General features: G+C 37.9%; 1 protein-coding gene and 1 non-coding gene across 2 annotated transcripts in view; both read left to right on the forward strand.

The window, feature by feature from the left end:
• Nucleotides 1–14,093, forward strand: part of FOCAD (focadhesin) — a 262,856-nt gene that overhangs the window by 147,084 nt on the left and 101,679 nt on the right. The window contains exons 16-18 of the mRNA XM_036434175.2: nucleotides 7,367–7,501; nucleotides 8,619–8,669; nucleotides 9,484–9,567. Coding sequence (XP_036290068.1) covers nucleotides 7,367–7,501; nucleotides 8,619–8,669; nucleotides 9,484–9,567 — 270 coding nt within the window. The remainder of the gene's footprint in view (nucleotides 1–7,366; nucleotides 7,502–8,618; nucleotides 8,670–9,483; nucleotides 9,568–14,093) is intronic.
• LOC118716843 lies at nucleotides 10,963–11,043 on the forward strand. The gene has a single exon (XR_004987293.1). It is a non-coding gene; the product is annotated as a small Cajal body-specific RNA 18 (non-coding RNA).

The following is a 14,093-nucleotide window of genomic DNA, read 5'->3' on the forward strand; positions in this document are numbered from 1 at the left end:
TCCAGAGAAACAAAAATAGAAACAAAATATGCATAATGTAAGCACTTAGAATGGGATAGATTCTCCAGAACCTCATAGGCAAACAAAGCAAGATGTTCAGAGTCATTTGTGCATAAATATTCATAGGCTGTATGTGCACAATACCTAGGTATTGTTCCTCCCATTTTATTATTTTTGCTGCTTTTGCCCTTAATGTTGAATGATGAATTTAGTGTTAGAGGCCAGCAATTTCCTTCACACTTTAAAGATCTTACTGCATGATCTAGTTAATTTTGAAAAGTCTGTTGTTTCTATAAATGGTTTCCTTGTATCTAGTCTTTATTTTCTTCTGTTTAGCTCTGAAGATTATTTTTTGTGTGTTTTTTTTTTGTTTTTTTTTTTACTTTTGGTAGTAAACAGTCACATTATATAATGTATATAGATACAAACTTATTTTTACCTGTCCTACTTAGGACTTAGAGAATTAATGTCCTTCTTTGATTCTGAAAAAATTCAGCCATTAATTCTTTAAGTAATACATTTTTTTTCTATTCCCTAATGTTTAACCTTTTATTTCAAAACTAGAGGCTCAGCCGAAACCGGTTTGGCTCAGTGGTAGAGCGTCGGTCTGTGGACTGAAAGGTCCCAGGTTCGATTCCAGTCCGGGGCATGTACGTTGGTTGCGGGCACATCCCCAGTGCGGGGTGTGCAGGAGGCAGCTGGTCGATGTTTCTCTCTCATTGACGTTTCTAGCTCTCTGTCACTCTCCCTTCCTCTCTGTAAAAAATCAATAAAATATATTAAAAAAAAACAACAAAAAAACAAACTAGAGGCTCAGTGCATGAAATTTGTGTGTGTGTGTGTGTGTGTGTGTGTGTGTGTGTGTGTGTCCCTCTGCCCAGCCTGCACCCTCTCCAGTCTGGTACCTCTCTAGGGATGTCTGGTGGGATTGGGCCTAAATGGGCAGTCGGACATCTCTCTCACAATCCAGGATTGCTGGCTCACAACCGCTCATCTGCCTGCCTGCCTGCCTGATGGCCTCTAACAGCTTCTGCCTACCAGCCTGATCGACACCTAACTGCTCCCTTGCTGGCCCAATTGCCCCCAACTGCCACCACCTGCAGGCCTGGTTCTCCTCAATTGACCTCCCCTGCAGCCCTGGTCCCCCCTAACTGCCCTCCTCTGCAGGCCTGGTTGCCTCTAACTGCCCTCCCCTGCCAGTCTGGTTGCCCCTAATGGCCCTCTCCTGCAAGTCTGGTTCTTCCCCCCCCCCCCCAATTTCTCTCCCTTGCAAACCTGGTCCCTTCCAACTTCCATCCCCTGCAGGTCTAATTGCCTCCAACTGCCCTCCCCTACAGGCCTGGTCCCCCCCAACTGCCCTCCCTTTCAGGCTTGGTCTCTCCCAACTGCCCTCTCCTGTTGTCCATCTTGTGTGTTGGAGTGATGGTCAATTTGCATAATACCTCTTTATTATATAGAATAACATTAAACTTACAGAAAAGTTTCAAAATGTAATACAGAACAATGTATATGTAGAATGGAATATTATTTGGCAATAAGAAGGAATAAGTGCACATGGGATGACATGAAGAAACCTTAAAAGTATTGTTAATTGAAAAAAGCCAATAACAAAAGACAACACATCCTGTGATTTTATATATAGAAAAGGTCTAGAAAACACATATTTACAGAGACAAAAAAGTAGAGTTATGGAAGCATAGGAGGAAATGAGGAATAACAAATGATTACGGACTTCCCTTTGGGGTGACGAAAAGATCCTAAAATTGATTGTGATCATTGCAACGACTTTGTGAGTACACAAAAGCCATTGAATTGGCCCAGTCAGAATTGCTCAGTGGTTGAGCATTGACCTATGAACCAGGAGATCATGGTTCTACCCCAGGGGGGTGAGGCTTGATCCCCTTTGCAGAGCGTGCAGGAGATGGCCAATCAATGATTCTCATCATTGATGTTTCTGTCTCTTTCCCTCTCTCTTCCTCTCTGAAATCAATATATATATTAAAAGCCACTGTATTCTACTTTAAATATGTAAATAGTATGGTCTGTGATTTATATTTTTTTTTAAAAAAGCTGTTATTTTTTTAAAAGAAATAAAAATAGCGTAGACTTCTCGTATACATTTTTCATCTGTTTTCCCTAATGTTTACACCTTGCTTTCATCATTATAGCACAGTTACAAAAAATAAGAAGTAAACATTGGTACAGTGCTATTGACTAGACTGTGGACTGTATTCAGATTTCATCAGTTTTTCCACTAATGACTTTTTACTGTGCCATGATCCCATTTGTCATGTTTACTCACTCTTCCCATCTAAACTAGTTTCTCAGTTTCCTTTGCTTTCACAGCCTGGGTGCTTTTGAAGAGTCCTGTTAGTTATTTTGTAAAATGTCCTTTTGTTTGGGTATATAGATGTTTCCTCATGATTAGGTGTATTATTTTAGAATATTACAGAAATAATATGCCTTTCTCAGTATGTCTTATCAGGGGTGCATGATGTTGATAAGTTTTATTACTAGTGATATTAACCTTAGTTTGTTAAGGTGATGTATCTTAAGTTTTTCCATAGCAAATTACTATATATTTTTTGTAAATAATAAATGTCTCACAGGAGAGACTTTGAGACTAATTGTTGTCCTGCTTATCCTCAAAACTTTTGCCTACTAATTTCAATATTCATCAGCACATTTTGCCTATAATAATTGTTCCTCTGGTATCTAATGATAATTCTTTTATTTCTTTCATTGTTTCTACATTTATTAATTGGAATTCTTCTGTAAGGAAGAACTGTTACTTTTCTTTTATTCATTCACTTATTGGATTATTTATGCTACTGTAGGCTAGTGGATATTAATGTGGCCATTGGGAACTCTCAGATTGGCTTCTATGCCCTCCCTTTCAACAAGTTCACCTCATTTTATGCACACTTCCTCACTTTTTGGCGCCAGAATTTGCTCCAGACTTGTTATTTTTCCTATCCCAGCCCTGGAACCAACCACTTCTCTAAAAGCCATTTTAAAATTAAACTCTCCCAGGAACTCTTGGTGAACATAAGAAAGACACCTCATTTGAAGACATCTGACTTTGAACTTCCTTTTTTATATTTTAGAATTCTAATCTCTCTGGTGTATACTTAGGATACTTCTTATTCATTGGATTCAGAGTTTCATGACTGTGTTTTTCACTTGTAGAGATTCCATTTGATTCTTTCCAGATTTGCCTTTTTTCCATCATGCCCTATTATTTTACTGGGAATTGTGTTTTCATCTCTAATTCTTTTAAGTGCTTTTGTGCTACTTTCTACTTGTTCTGTTATCTGAGGGTCGTGATGTCTATCCTGCCAGTTGTTTGTGCTGATTCTCACTCAAATTGGACTCATGTGTCATTATGTTTTGAACTTTTTCTTTTGACATGACCTCATTTTAATTTTTCAAAATATTTTTTATTGTTTAAAATATTACATATATTAATGACCTCATTTTTAGAGGGGTGTAATTTATTTTTCTGTGTGCATAAATTTGGGATATGTGTTATGGGAGTACCGTTCGAGAGTGGTCCAGGTGGCCCCAATTCACTGCCACTTTTATATTAATTTCTCAGCTCAGTGGTTTCAAGTTCAACCATTATTCTGAGGGTATTGCCATTCAAGAGTGCTAGCTTTATGTGAGGGTCTCCATTCCAACTCCTGCTTATGAAGGATAAAGGCCCTATCCTTTCTGTGTGGGCATTTAAACACACGCTATCAGGTTATAGAAACGAGTAACTTCCTTATATACCTCAGTATATAACAGATATGTCCCTCTTCCTTTCTAGGCCTAGGTAATACCCATCCCCATTTTTTTTTTTTTTCTTTTCAGCTAAGCTATATATGTACAGAATTTTTTTTATCAATCATTGCAAGTTTGGCCCATCATATTTCTGGAACAGAAGTCAATCAGTTTTTTTTTGTTTGTTTTTTTTTAACAAACAAGTTATTGGGTAATGTACAGAACATATCTCAAAGGGAACTTTTCAGACCCCGTCTCCCGTAAATATGCTCCCTTTTCCAGTTTTCCATGTTGTTGTTGTTTTTTTTTTTTTAAATAAAATTCATCTTTCCTGTTGAAAGTATTATAGATACCCCTCACTTTCCCCCTTCTCCCCCTCCCCCAGGCCTTCACCAAATTGTCTATGTCCATGGGCTATACATATAAGCCTGTAAGTTCCCTGGGGTTAATATCCCCCCTCCCCATCCTGCCTTCCCTCTGAGGTTCTCCAGTCTGTCCCATGCTTGTGTGTCTCTGGATCTATTTTGTTCATCAGTTTATTTTGTTCATAAAATTCCACATATGGCTGAGACCATCTGATACATATTTTTTCTCTGGCTGGCTTATTTTGCTTAGCATAATACTCTCCAGGTCCCTCCATGCTGTCTCAAAGGGTAAGAGATCCCTCTTTGTTACAGCTGCATAGTATTCCATTGTGTGTATGTAACACTGCTTTTTTATCCACTCATCTACTGATGGACACTTAGGCTGTTTCCAGATGTTAGCTATTGTAAATAACGCTACTATGAGCATAGGGGGTGCATATATTCTTTCTGATTGGTGTTTTGGGCTTTTTAGGATATATTTCTATAAGTGGGATCACTGAGTCAAATGGCAGTTCCATTTTTAACTTTTGAGGAAACTCCATGCTGTTTTCCATTGTGCTCGGGGGGGTCACATAATTAGTTAGTATGCTGGAGTCTAGTTGTCATTGGCATTGACCAGGCAAATTGTTCCACCAACTAAGAATGGCCACACACTACCACTCTCCTATTTTAATGTTGCATTTTATTCACCCCTGTCTCTGGGCCCAAAACATCCCACTTTCCAATTCATTCTCCAAGTTTTTTTTTTATTTGTTTTAATATCCACGTTAGATTTACCATTCCTCAGGCTCCCGTGCTGTCAGTAGTTAAATACTGATAATGTTATATACTTATTACTGTGCTTAGTACTAGGGAATGAGAACTTTTTAAGACATGGTCATTGTTTTTGAATAATAATCTAGTTGAGGAGGCAATTTACATTTCCGAAAATAGTGAGCAATACTAGACAGAAAATAATTAAATGCTAAATTGGGTGACAGAGTTCCAAGTGTAGGAGAGAAAGGGATAAAATGAGAGCCTGAATTGTAAGAGAAACTTAATTGTGGAAATGGAGTTTGAAGTGGGTCTTGAAACAACATAGCTTGGAACTGGATAGGCATTTAAAGCCAGGAGAAAGCTCAGACAATTAGTGAGTTTATTATGCATAAGATTTTTTAAAAATGTGAGGCTCTTCATGTGGTAGGGACTAGTGAGAAATGGGAATTAGAATGGTGGATGACTGCTCTGACTTTGGTACTACCAGGTGAATCATTCAAAAGTAGCATTTTAATTTTATTTATTCCCCAATTCAGATATTGCTAGATGCTGCCTTTTCTTTTTGATTCTAGTACAGACTGCTTTGACAGTCCAGGTATCCAGGAGCCTTTCCTTGCTATTACACATGCTTTTTGTGCCTACAACATGCTTTTTTTTTGGGGGGGGGGGGGGTGTATTCTGACTTAAGTCTACCATTTCCTAGTGGGTTTTTTGCTGAAGAAGGATTGTCCATTCCTTCTTCAAGTCCCATCGCAATGCGGTCTCGATACTCTGATGACTCCCATCTACTGATACCTTTCTTCCCTAGATTCCTCTTGAAACTACTTTCTGTTGAACAGAGTTCAAAATCTAATCATATACCCTTTGTTTTCTGATAATTGGCAATTGCATGCACTTCTTCTTTTCAATAGGTGCTAAGTTCTGTAAAGGGTTTCTGTTATGTTTTACATTTTATTGTTTCTCTTAGTGCTGTATACTAACGACTCTTGTTATAGATTCAATGTTGAATTGAAAGCTCTTAAGGAATTGCGTGTTTTTTAAAATTTCAAAGACTGGTGATTTGTAATGTTAGAGCTACTTCTTTGTATAAATGTGCCTGCTGTCAAGCCTTGTACGTAACACTGCTCTTGACTTAGTAAATATTACTGGAATCCAAATTCATAGTCGATCTCAAGTCAAAGCATTTTATTTTTATTTTTATTTTTTTTTACTATTTCATGGAAAGCAGAAAAAAGAGCAACAGCACTATAAGTTTTCTGTGATACTTTCCTTTGTCTTCTCTTCGAAGCTCTCCTTAATCTGAGTTCTTAAGTTTATATTATTCATTTATCTTGACACGTTTCCACTGACTGCCTCCTGTAGCTTTTCTAAATAATTTATATGTGTAGATGGAGATAAATTGTGTGTGTTAATTCAAGCTTAAGAGAAGAGGTTGGAGTGTTTTAGGAAGATTAATCCTTATTCAACCCTATCTAATTGATCTGTGTTGGCACTGTTCTTGCCTGGGTTTTAAATTTTTAATAAAATATCTATAAGGGAAGAACTCATCTGTTGTAGTTGGAATTAAAGTTACGAAGACATTTGACTACCCATAAAACCAGATATTAAAATGAACTGAGAACACTTGGTTTAAGGAAATTGGGCTTAAACATTTTTCTTAGGCTTTAATTTTTACTTGATCTCTTAGCTTCTTAAAAAAAAAATCTGAGATGACTTTTAAAACAAAGTCTTAAATTATTATTTTAAATAATATAAGTATTCTTTTACCCTCTTTAAAAGCTTGTGAGATGATTTAAGAGTGTTCAATTTATGTATATTAGCCTCTTGGTTTTCTGGGTGGTGCTGTGGTTTCTTGCTGAGAAGCTGCAAGGACTGTGGACACCTGGCCTTAGAAGTGTCCTAGCATTAGCTTACCCTTCCGTGTTTCAGAGACTGCTTCTCCAGCAATGAAGGCAGCTAACCTGGAATTTAATTTCAGGTGTGTGCCTGAGAGGGAGAAGCGGGGAGGGAGGGAAGGAGGAGAAGGGAAGAAGAGATTTTTTTCCCCCGTGCAAGAAAGCAGTTGTGTGAGGCAGGCTGTATCTTCTTCAACAACAGTTTATATTATATTGGTTTAAATAATTTTTTTGAGGTGAGGGCTATACCTTATGAAATCTTAACTTCTAGGAATGTTCTGTTCTTGAAGTATCCTCATAATAAAAGATAATACCCTTGTCATGGTGATGTAAAGTATAGCCCAGTAGAGTCAATAATATTGTAATAACTATGTGTGGTATCAGAGGGTACTGGACTTATGAGGGAATCACCTCTAAGTTACATAAGAATCTGACCACTGTGCTGTACACCTGAAACTAATATAATATTGAATGTCAACTGTAATTAAAAAATAAAATATTTTTTGAAAAAGATAGTGTTATTTCCTAATGGCTTCTTTAGGAACTGAAATGTGGTTGGGCATTCACTCTGCATTTGCTTCGCAGGTTGTTTGTATCCGCTCCACTTGGAATGCTCTCTCCCCAAAGCTGAGCTGTGACACCAGACCGCTCATTTTGAAGACGCTCAGTGAACTGTTTTCTCTGGTTCCTTCCCTAACAGTCAACACAGCTGAATACGAGGTGGGCGTTTGGAGCTCAAGGCATTGGCTGTTTCTACACTGGAAAGACTTTTGCTTTTTAATAACTTTTGGATAAAATATTTGTAATTCTTTGCCCAAAATCCTTCAGCATGTTTTGTTCTGTGAACATGTTGATATCTGTATGGATCCTTAGGAGTAGGAAGGATATCTACCCTTATCAATTCTGAGCCTTTAAGACTCATTTACATAAAGGATACCAAGTTTTTATTATGAGGGTGTTCTCAAGATTTTAAAAAGTCAGCATGTTAAAAAGTGTTTTGAAAATAATAGAATTCATGGGACCAACAGTTTAAATTCATTTTATTGGTGTTTTAAGTTCTAAAAAAAAAAAATACAAAGAATCTTTCATTGCTATAGACATATTGTCAGTTTGCTCCTAGCTTTGCTATAGAGATTTGTTTTTTACATGTTAGTTCATATTTTATACAAACATCTTTCACCTTCATCTGCATTCTTCAATGAGGATGATTATAAAACCAACCCATCTTAGAAGAGGAAACCAATTTTATGACGACTCTGTGTTTTTCATCCTAATGAATTGAAAAAGTTGGTGGAAAATGCTTTGCTGTAAGATTCATAGATTCCTGCTAACCATTTTCTTCAGTTATCTCTTCTGTGAGTGAAATAGAGAAGGTGTTGAATTCATTTATGCCTCCTCTTTTGTGACCAAATTCCCTTGTATGTTCATCTTTTTTTCCTTTTCTTTCAAAGAGCAGCAATTGATTTTTACTTCTTGGTGGACTTTTAGTTTGAGTCACAGATTTTGATAAACCACCCCTCCATCATATTCCAATATTAGTCCCTTTCATGCTAAATTAGTCTCTTTCATCCTGTGATAAGGCAGTAGGAAATGGTTAGGTCTCTAAATTTAATAATCTTAAAAATCCCATTGTATTTAAAATATCAGTGTATCTAAGTGATGAGTCTGTTTTCCAAGAAGTTTCATTTTATGAATGGTGGGTAAATACAGATTAAGTCAATTACTAGGGGTATAACTTTTAAGGTGATTTAATTTCCACTGTTTGCTACCTTAGAGGTTTATTCTCGGTTTTATCTTTGTCTTAAAATTTTACTCTGATGTCTATTACCTTTTGCAGAATTTCAAAGTTCAAGTCCTCAGCTTCCTCTGGACTCACACTCAGAACAAGGTACTGTCACAAGGGGTGTCCCTGACACAGAACCTGGCGGGGGAAGGAACTACCGAATAAGGTTCTTAGAATAAAAAGTGGAACGCCCTTGAAATGATGGCTTCTTGATTTGAAAAGAATTGCACCTATCCAGAAGTTTAGACTTTAGAAAGTACGTATTCTCGGTTTGCTCTCATTGAGACGTTTTCACCACAAAGTGCACTTACTACTTTGTGAAGCTGACATTTGTCTGAAGAAGGACAGTTGCCATTGTCTCGTGTTTTTAATGGTCCTTCCCTTTCCTGCTTTGTCCCTCCCCCGTCAGCAAGCATATCAAACAAGCAAACGCCCAGTCCATTTTTTTTTTTAATATTGTTTCCAATAAGGAGTATAGAGATGAGGGTATGGGTGATGTATCCAACTCATAGGTGAAAAAGCTTGGATTCCCAAAGGCTAGCATTCCCTCCTGGTAGCCGGAGCATCAGAATCCAGTTCCAGGCCTATCAGAATCTAACCCCTCACCCCCCTTCCTCTAAGCCCTACTACGTCATGGGGGCCTTAGATGATGCATTACTTTATGTTTAATGTCCAAACTGGGATAAAAATCCCTGTGCTTCTGCTCCCTATATCCAATGCTTTTCTCTCCATTTTCAATTGGGATGGAGTCTAAGCAAGTCAATACCGTTCCTGGAGCACTGACCATAGGACTTTGAGGGTAGAATGGGAGATCTTCTTCCTCCAGAGTTGTTTATTATTATTATCTTTATATTAATATTATTATTATTTATTATTATTAATATTATCCTTTTCTTTGTCTCACCTGTATCCTTCCCAGGACGCGGTGGTAGCAAACGCTGCCTATCGGTCTCTGTCTCACTTCAGTGCCAGCGAGCACACGGTGCTCCACCTGCCCGAACAGGTAGGCCCTGCTGCTTTCTCCCTGCCCACCTTCCTGCTGGGCTTCACGACTTGATGTGTGTCTTCCCTCCTCTTAGGAGATTCGTACCCGATGGATGTATACGTAATTATGGATATGTTGTCTATGAAAGATAAGTTATATTCATTACCTGTTTAAGCTGCAATGAACTTAGACACTAGTGGTGTGAGACATCACAGATAGTGACTTTAGGTCTCTCTGAAAAAGATGGAAGACGCCTGTGGTGCCAATGGAGTCTCCTTCGGGTGACCGGGTGTGTGGCTGCATGCCTCTGCCCGGGGCCTACTCCGGAAGATCTGTGCCACCGTGGGAACCACTTTGCCAAGTTAGGACATCAGCTTGGACTTCAAATCCAAGCATGGCCTTAACAGACTAAGATCTATGTTGCTTGTGCAAATGAAGATCTTTGTTTGTGATATAAAGTTGAGGTGCCATGTGAAGGAAAAAAAAAATCTGTTACTTATTCGTTTAGTGTGAAATCATGTGTAGGTTATCGCCAGAGAACTGGATGAGGAAAGTATTACTGTCTTTTAAGGGTTAACACATAGTGTGACATTATCTTGGTGTTTAGACAAAACTAAAAATACACAAGCTTTTCTAGTATCTATGTCATATAGACAACTTCAAATTATTAGGTTGTCTGGAATTGTCTGATTTCACATGTAGTGCTACTACTAATTCACATGCATTCACATGCACAAATGCCTGTGGAGTGGAAGGCAGACACTGTAGTAGAAGAACTTATGTATAACATTATGCAGAATCTGTCCTTGAGGCCAAGTGGCAAGAAGTTTTGGTGAGATTTCTTGGGCTCCTCAGGCATTAAAATGGATTTCCTTTCTCTTCTAGATTGAGATTATATGGATATTAGATACCAGCAAAAATCAGACAAACTTCTGTCTGTTGAATTGAATAGGAGCCACCATGAGTGGGACTGAAGGACAGGCTCCTGTCAAACCAAATCTAAGGCAGGCAGGATTTCCCATGTCCCCAAGCAGCTTGGCTGCCTTGTCATGCAGTTATCACAAATGGGAAGACTTAAGAAACAGTGTTTTATGACTCATAAAATTAAAAAGATGGGCCTTCAGAGGCCAGCGGTGGATGGCGGGGTCGAGTCGCAGAGTGGGGCGGGGAGATAGGTGTGGGGGCGCTGCAGCAAGGGTCATAGGGCAGAGGTGTCCCCGGGTTTTGCAATGCAGCCGCTGAATGAGCTCCTAGTATTTTCCTTATAAGATTGAGCCCCAGGGCTGGTGGTGCCGGCCCAGAGCCTAAGAGGATTATAAAGAGCAGGCGAAGTGGGGTTAGGGGGATGAGCAACCTGTCAGGCTAGAGATGAGGGAGGTTTAAGGAGGCTTCTGCCGCTATAACTGTTAGTCCTGGTCCATGATGGCTAGACCACTGCTCAGTCTGAGCTCTGGAAACCAGGTGATGGAGTGTTCTGAAAACGGACTGAGACTGGGCGGGGGGAAAAAGATGGGACTTCAGACTGCGCTATGGTTACTAGCAATACCCATAGCTTATGGAAGGAAGAAAGAGAATGGGGGAGGGAGAGAGGAAAAAGGAAAAGGAAAAAAAGCTACATGCAAATTTGGTGTGCCAACGCCTACCAGTAGATCTGGGAAGATACCTTTTATTATTATTATTATTATTATTATTATTAATTATTGTAGTTGCTAAGTAATTTCTAATTCACATCACTGCATGATAATTACCTTTATTTTCAGCTATCATTCTTGTACTATATCTGGAATAAGTAGCTTTTATTAAACAACTTTCACATTCTGACAGTGAGGCCCGTTTTCAATTATCTTAAAAGTCCCTGCCGGGTAGGAACTAGTAACATAACACAAAAACTAAGATTTTTGTTCTTGTTGTTGTCAGAGACTACTTCCTCTGTATTAAAGGGCAATTTCAGTTACGAAGCTGAAAGTTACCTGTACTTTCCAGTGAAAATATGTCTGTTCCCCTTTTCTTTTTCTGCTTGTGGAAACTTGTGAAATAGTCTTCTAAATAAGCACAGTATGAATTTCAAGTAGAAATGTAAAAAAAAAAAAAAGGGGGGGGGGTATAGTGGATCCTTATCAACATGGTTACATTTGTGGATTGTAATTCAGCTACTTTTGCAATAAGCACTGCCCTTTTTTAAATTCATCGAAGAAAGATTTCTTGTTTATTAATGCATTAATTTAAAACTGTGAAACTTGTTGGAAGCTAACAGGCTGGGAGAACAAAGGGTGTTAGAGGAGTGGCAGACATCAGAAAAAAATTTAGGGCTGAATAAGGCACTGCATCTAAGGCCAGATGGAAAATGCCATTGGGTAATAGATTTGAATGAGATACCATGTGAGTTAGGGATTTGAAATTAAATTCAGTAACTCATCTTTCTTGTCATTGGTGGGTGTGTTGTATTTCTTTAGGCAGTTCTGTGAGATTATTGGAGATAGACACTTAACATGTGCATGGGTTTAATAATTATTTATTGGACATACTAAGTGCTAGGCTATATATGTGTTTTGTTGTTTGTAAAAATATTGTTAATTTCTTGAAACTTTCAAATCTAAAGTTGGTCAAAAAATTTGGGGGCCTTCATTGAGGACTTGTTGATTCTAATGTTAAAAAGTACACATGAGCCCTTGATGGTTTAGCTCAGTGCATAGAGCATTGGCCTGTGGACTGAAGAGTCCAAGTTTTGAATTCTAGTCAAGGGCAAATGCCAGAATTGCTGGCTCAATCCCCAATATGGGGCATGCAGAAGGCAGCCAGTCAATGATTCTCTTTCATCATTGATATTTCTCTCTCCCTCCTCTCCTTTCCTCTCTGAAATCAACAAAATAAAAACTACACAAGAGTGCTTCCTCCCTTTTAGTTTGTACTTCTTTGAAAAAAAAGAAAAAGAAAAAAAAAACCAAAAAGGCAAACAAACAAAAAAAAAACCCATAGAGAATTGTTTTCCTTATAAAACAATAATGGATAAACATTTAGGTGGAAGATTGACTCTCTTCTCTGACTTGGGTTCATTAAAAAATATTTAGCTATTTAAAAATTAGACTTTTTATTATAGAGGTCTTAAGATAAATTGAGTTGATTTCTGGAGTTAATTTTAGAAGCCAGTAATATAAAAGGACTCATTATGCATGCTGGGTTGGTACTAATGTGGTGTAACCTGTTCGTCTTTGATTTAAGTGAATGTCACTGCATTCATCAGAAGCTGTTTCTCCTTTTAAATGAATTTATGCAGTTACTTGATGTGTTCAAAATAAATTCCTGTTTTTTTGCACAAACTCCTAGGTTTTCATAGGTTACACACAAACAAAGGTGATTGAAAGGTTATCTGGCTCAGAACCCATAGGAAGGCATTTTGTAAGATATGTTTTCCAGTATTCAATGTGAAGCAGATTTTAAAAATAATTTATCATTTTCTACTTGGCTTTTTTATCTGATGTCTCTTGATGTTCCTTAGTTGTACTCATATTGATCATAGTTGTTGCACATAAGCCCAAGCTAGCATCGGGAAGCTGGAATAAATGCCTCTATAAGAGATGAGCAGAAAAGGACAGAAATGTAATGGAATCAAGTTCTGACAAAAGTGCTAATTTGTTCAGGAGAATCAACTCACATTTGAAGAAACGAAATTGAAGGAGTCATCATAGCATTATAAATAGGCAGGGTATGTCATCATACTTAAATCACAGTACATCTGTAGTTTCTTTGTTATGAGATGCAGACATATGCTGTTTACTCTATAGCAGGTAGATTAATATAGGTGTTCAGTTATGTGCATGTGAAATTGGGCAACTTAAAATGGATGGATGAATATATCTTTTTTTTTTTTTTAACCCCCAACCTAGTAGGCCATTTTTTCATGGCTCTCAGAAATATTGATGTCTGGGTGCTGTGACTCATTTTAAGTAATTTAGGTGGACTGAATGGAAAGACTGGATAGGCTAAAATGTGTGCACAAATGATTGTATCCCTTTTATAGTAAATGATTCTGGAATTAGAAGCATTAGTTCATGCACTAGCTAAGGTCCTTCTGAAGGCAATGGTGGCTCCTGCTTCTTACTCTTCTGCTTGAGCCACTAACACCTCTCTCTCCTCTCCTGACTTTCTCTTCTCTTATAGTCTTTCTTCCTTCTTCCTTTCTCCCTCCTTTCCTTCTACCGCCTTCCTTCTTTATAAACAGAATAATTGAAACATGAATCACATTCCATATGATTCACCTGTTTAAAGCATACAATCAGTGGTTTTAGTATAGTCAAAGAATTATGCCAACTAATCACAGAGCAACCACAGTCTAATTATAGAACATTTTATTATGAGTTAATTCTCATTATCCTTTCCTCTCCCAAAGCCCTAAGCAACCATTACTCTATTTTTCTGTCTCTAAATTTGCCTGGCCTGAACCTTTGCTATAATGAAATTATATAGTATGTGGTCTTTTGTGACTGGCTTCCTGAATAGCATATTTTCAAAGATCATTCATGTGTAGCATGAATAGTACTTCATAC

The sequence above is a fragment of the Pipistrellus kuhlii genome, unplaced genomic scaffold, assembly GCF_014108245.1.
Source record: "Pipistrellus kuhlii isolate mPipKuh1 unplaced genomic scaffold, mPipKuh1.p scaffold_m20_p_12, whole genome shotgun sequence".
NCBI classification, from domain to species: Eukaryota; Metazoa; Chordata; class Mammalia; order Chiroptera; family Vespertilionidae; genus Pipistrellus; species Pipistrellus kuhlii.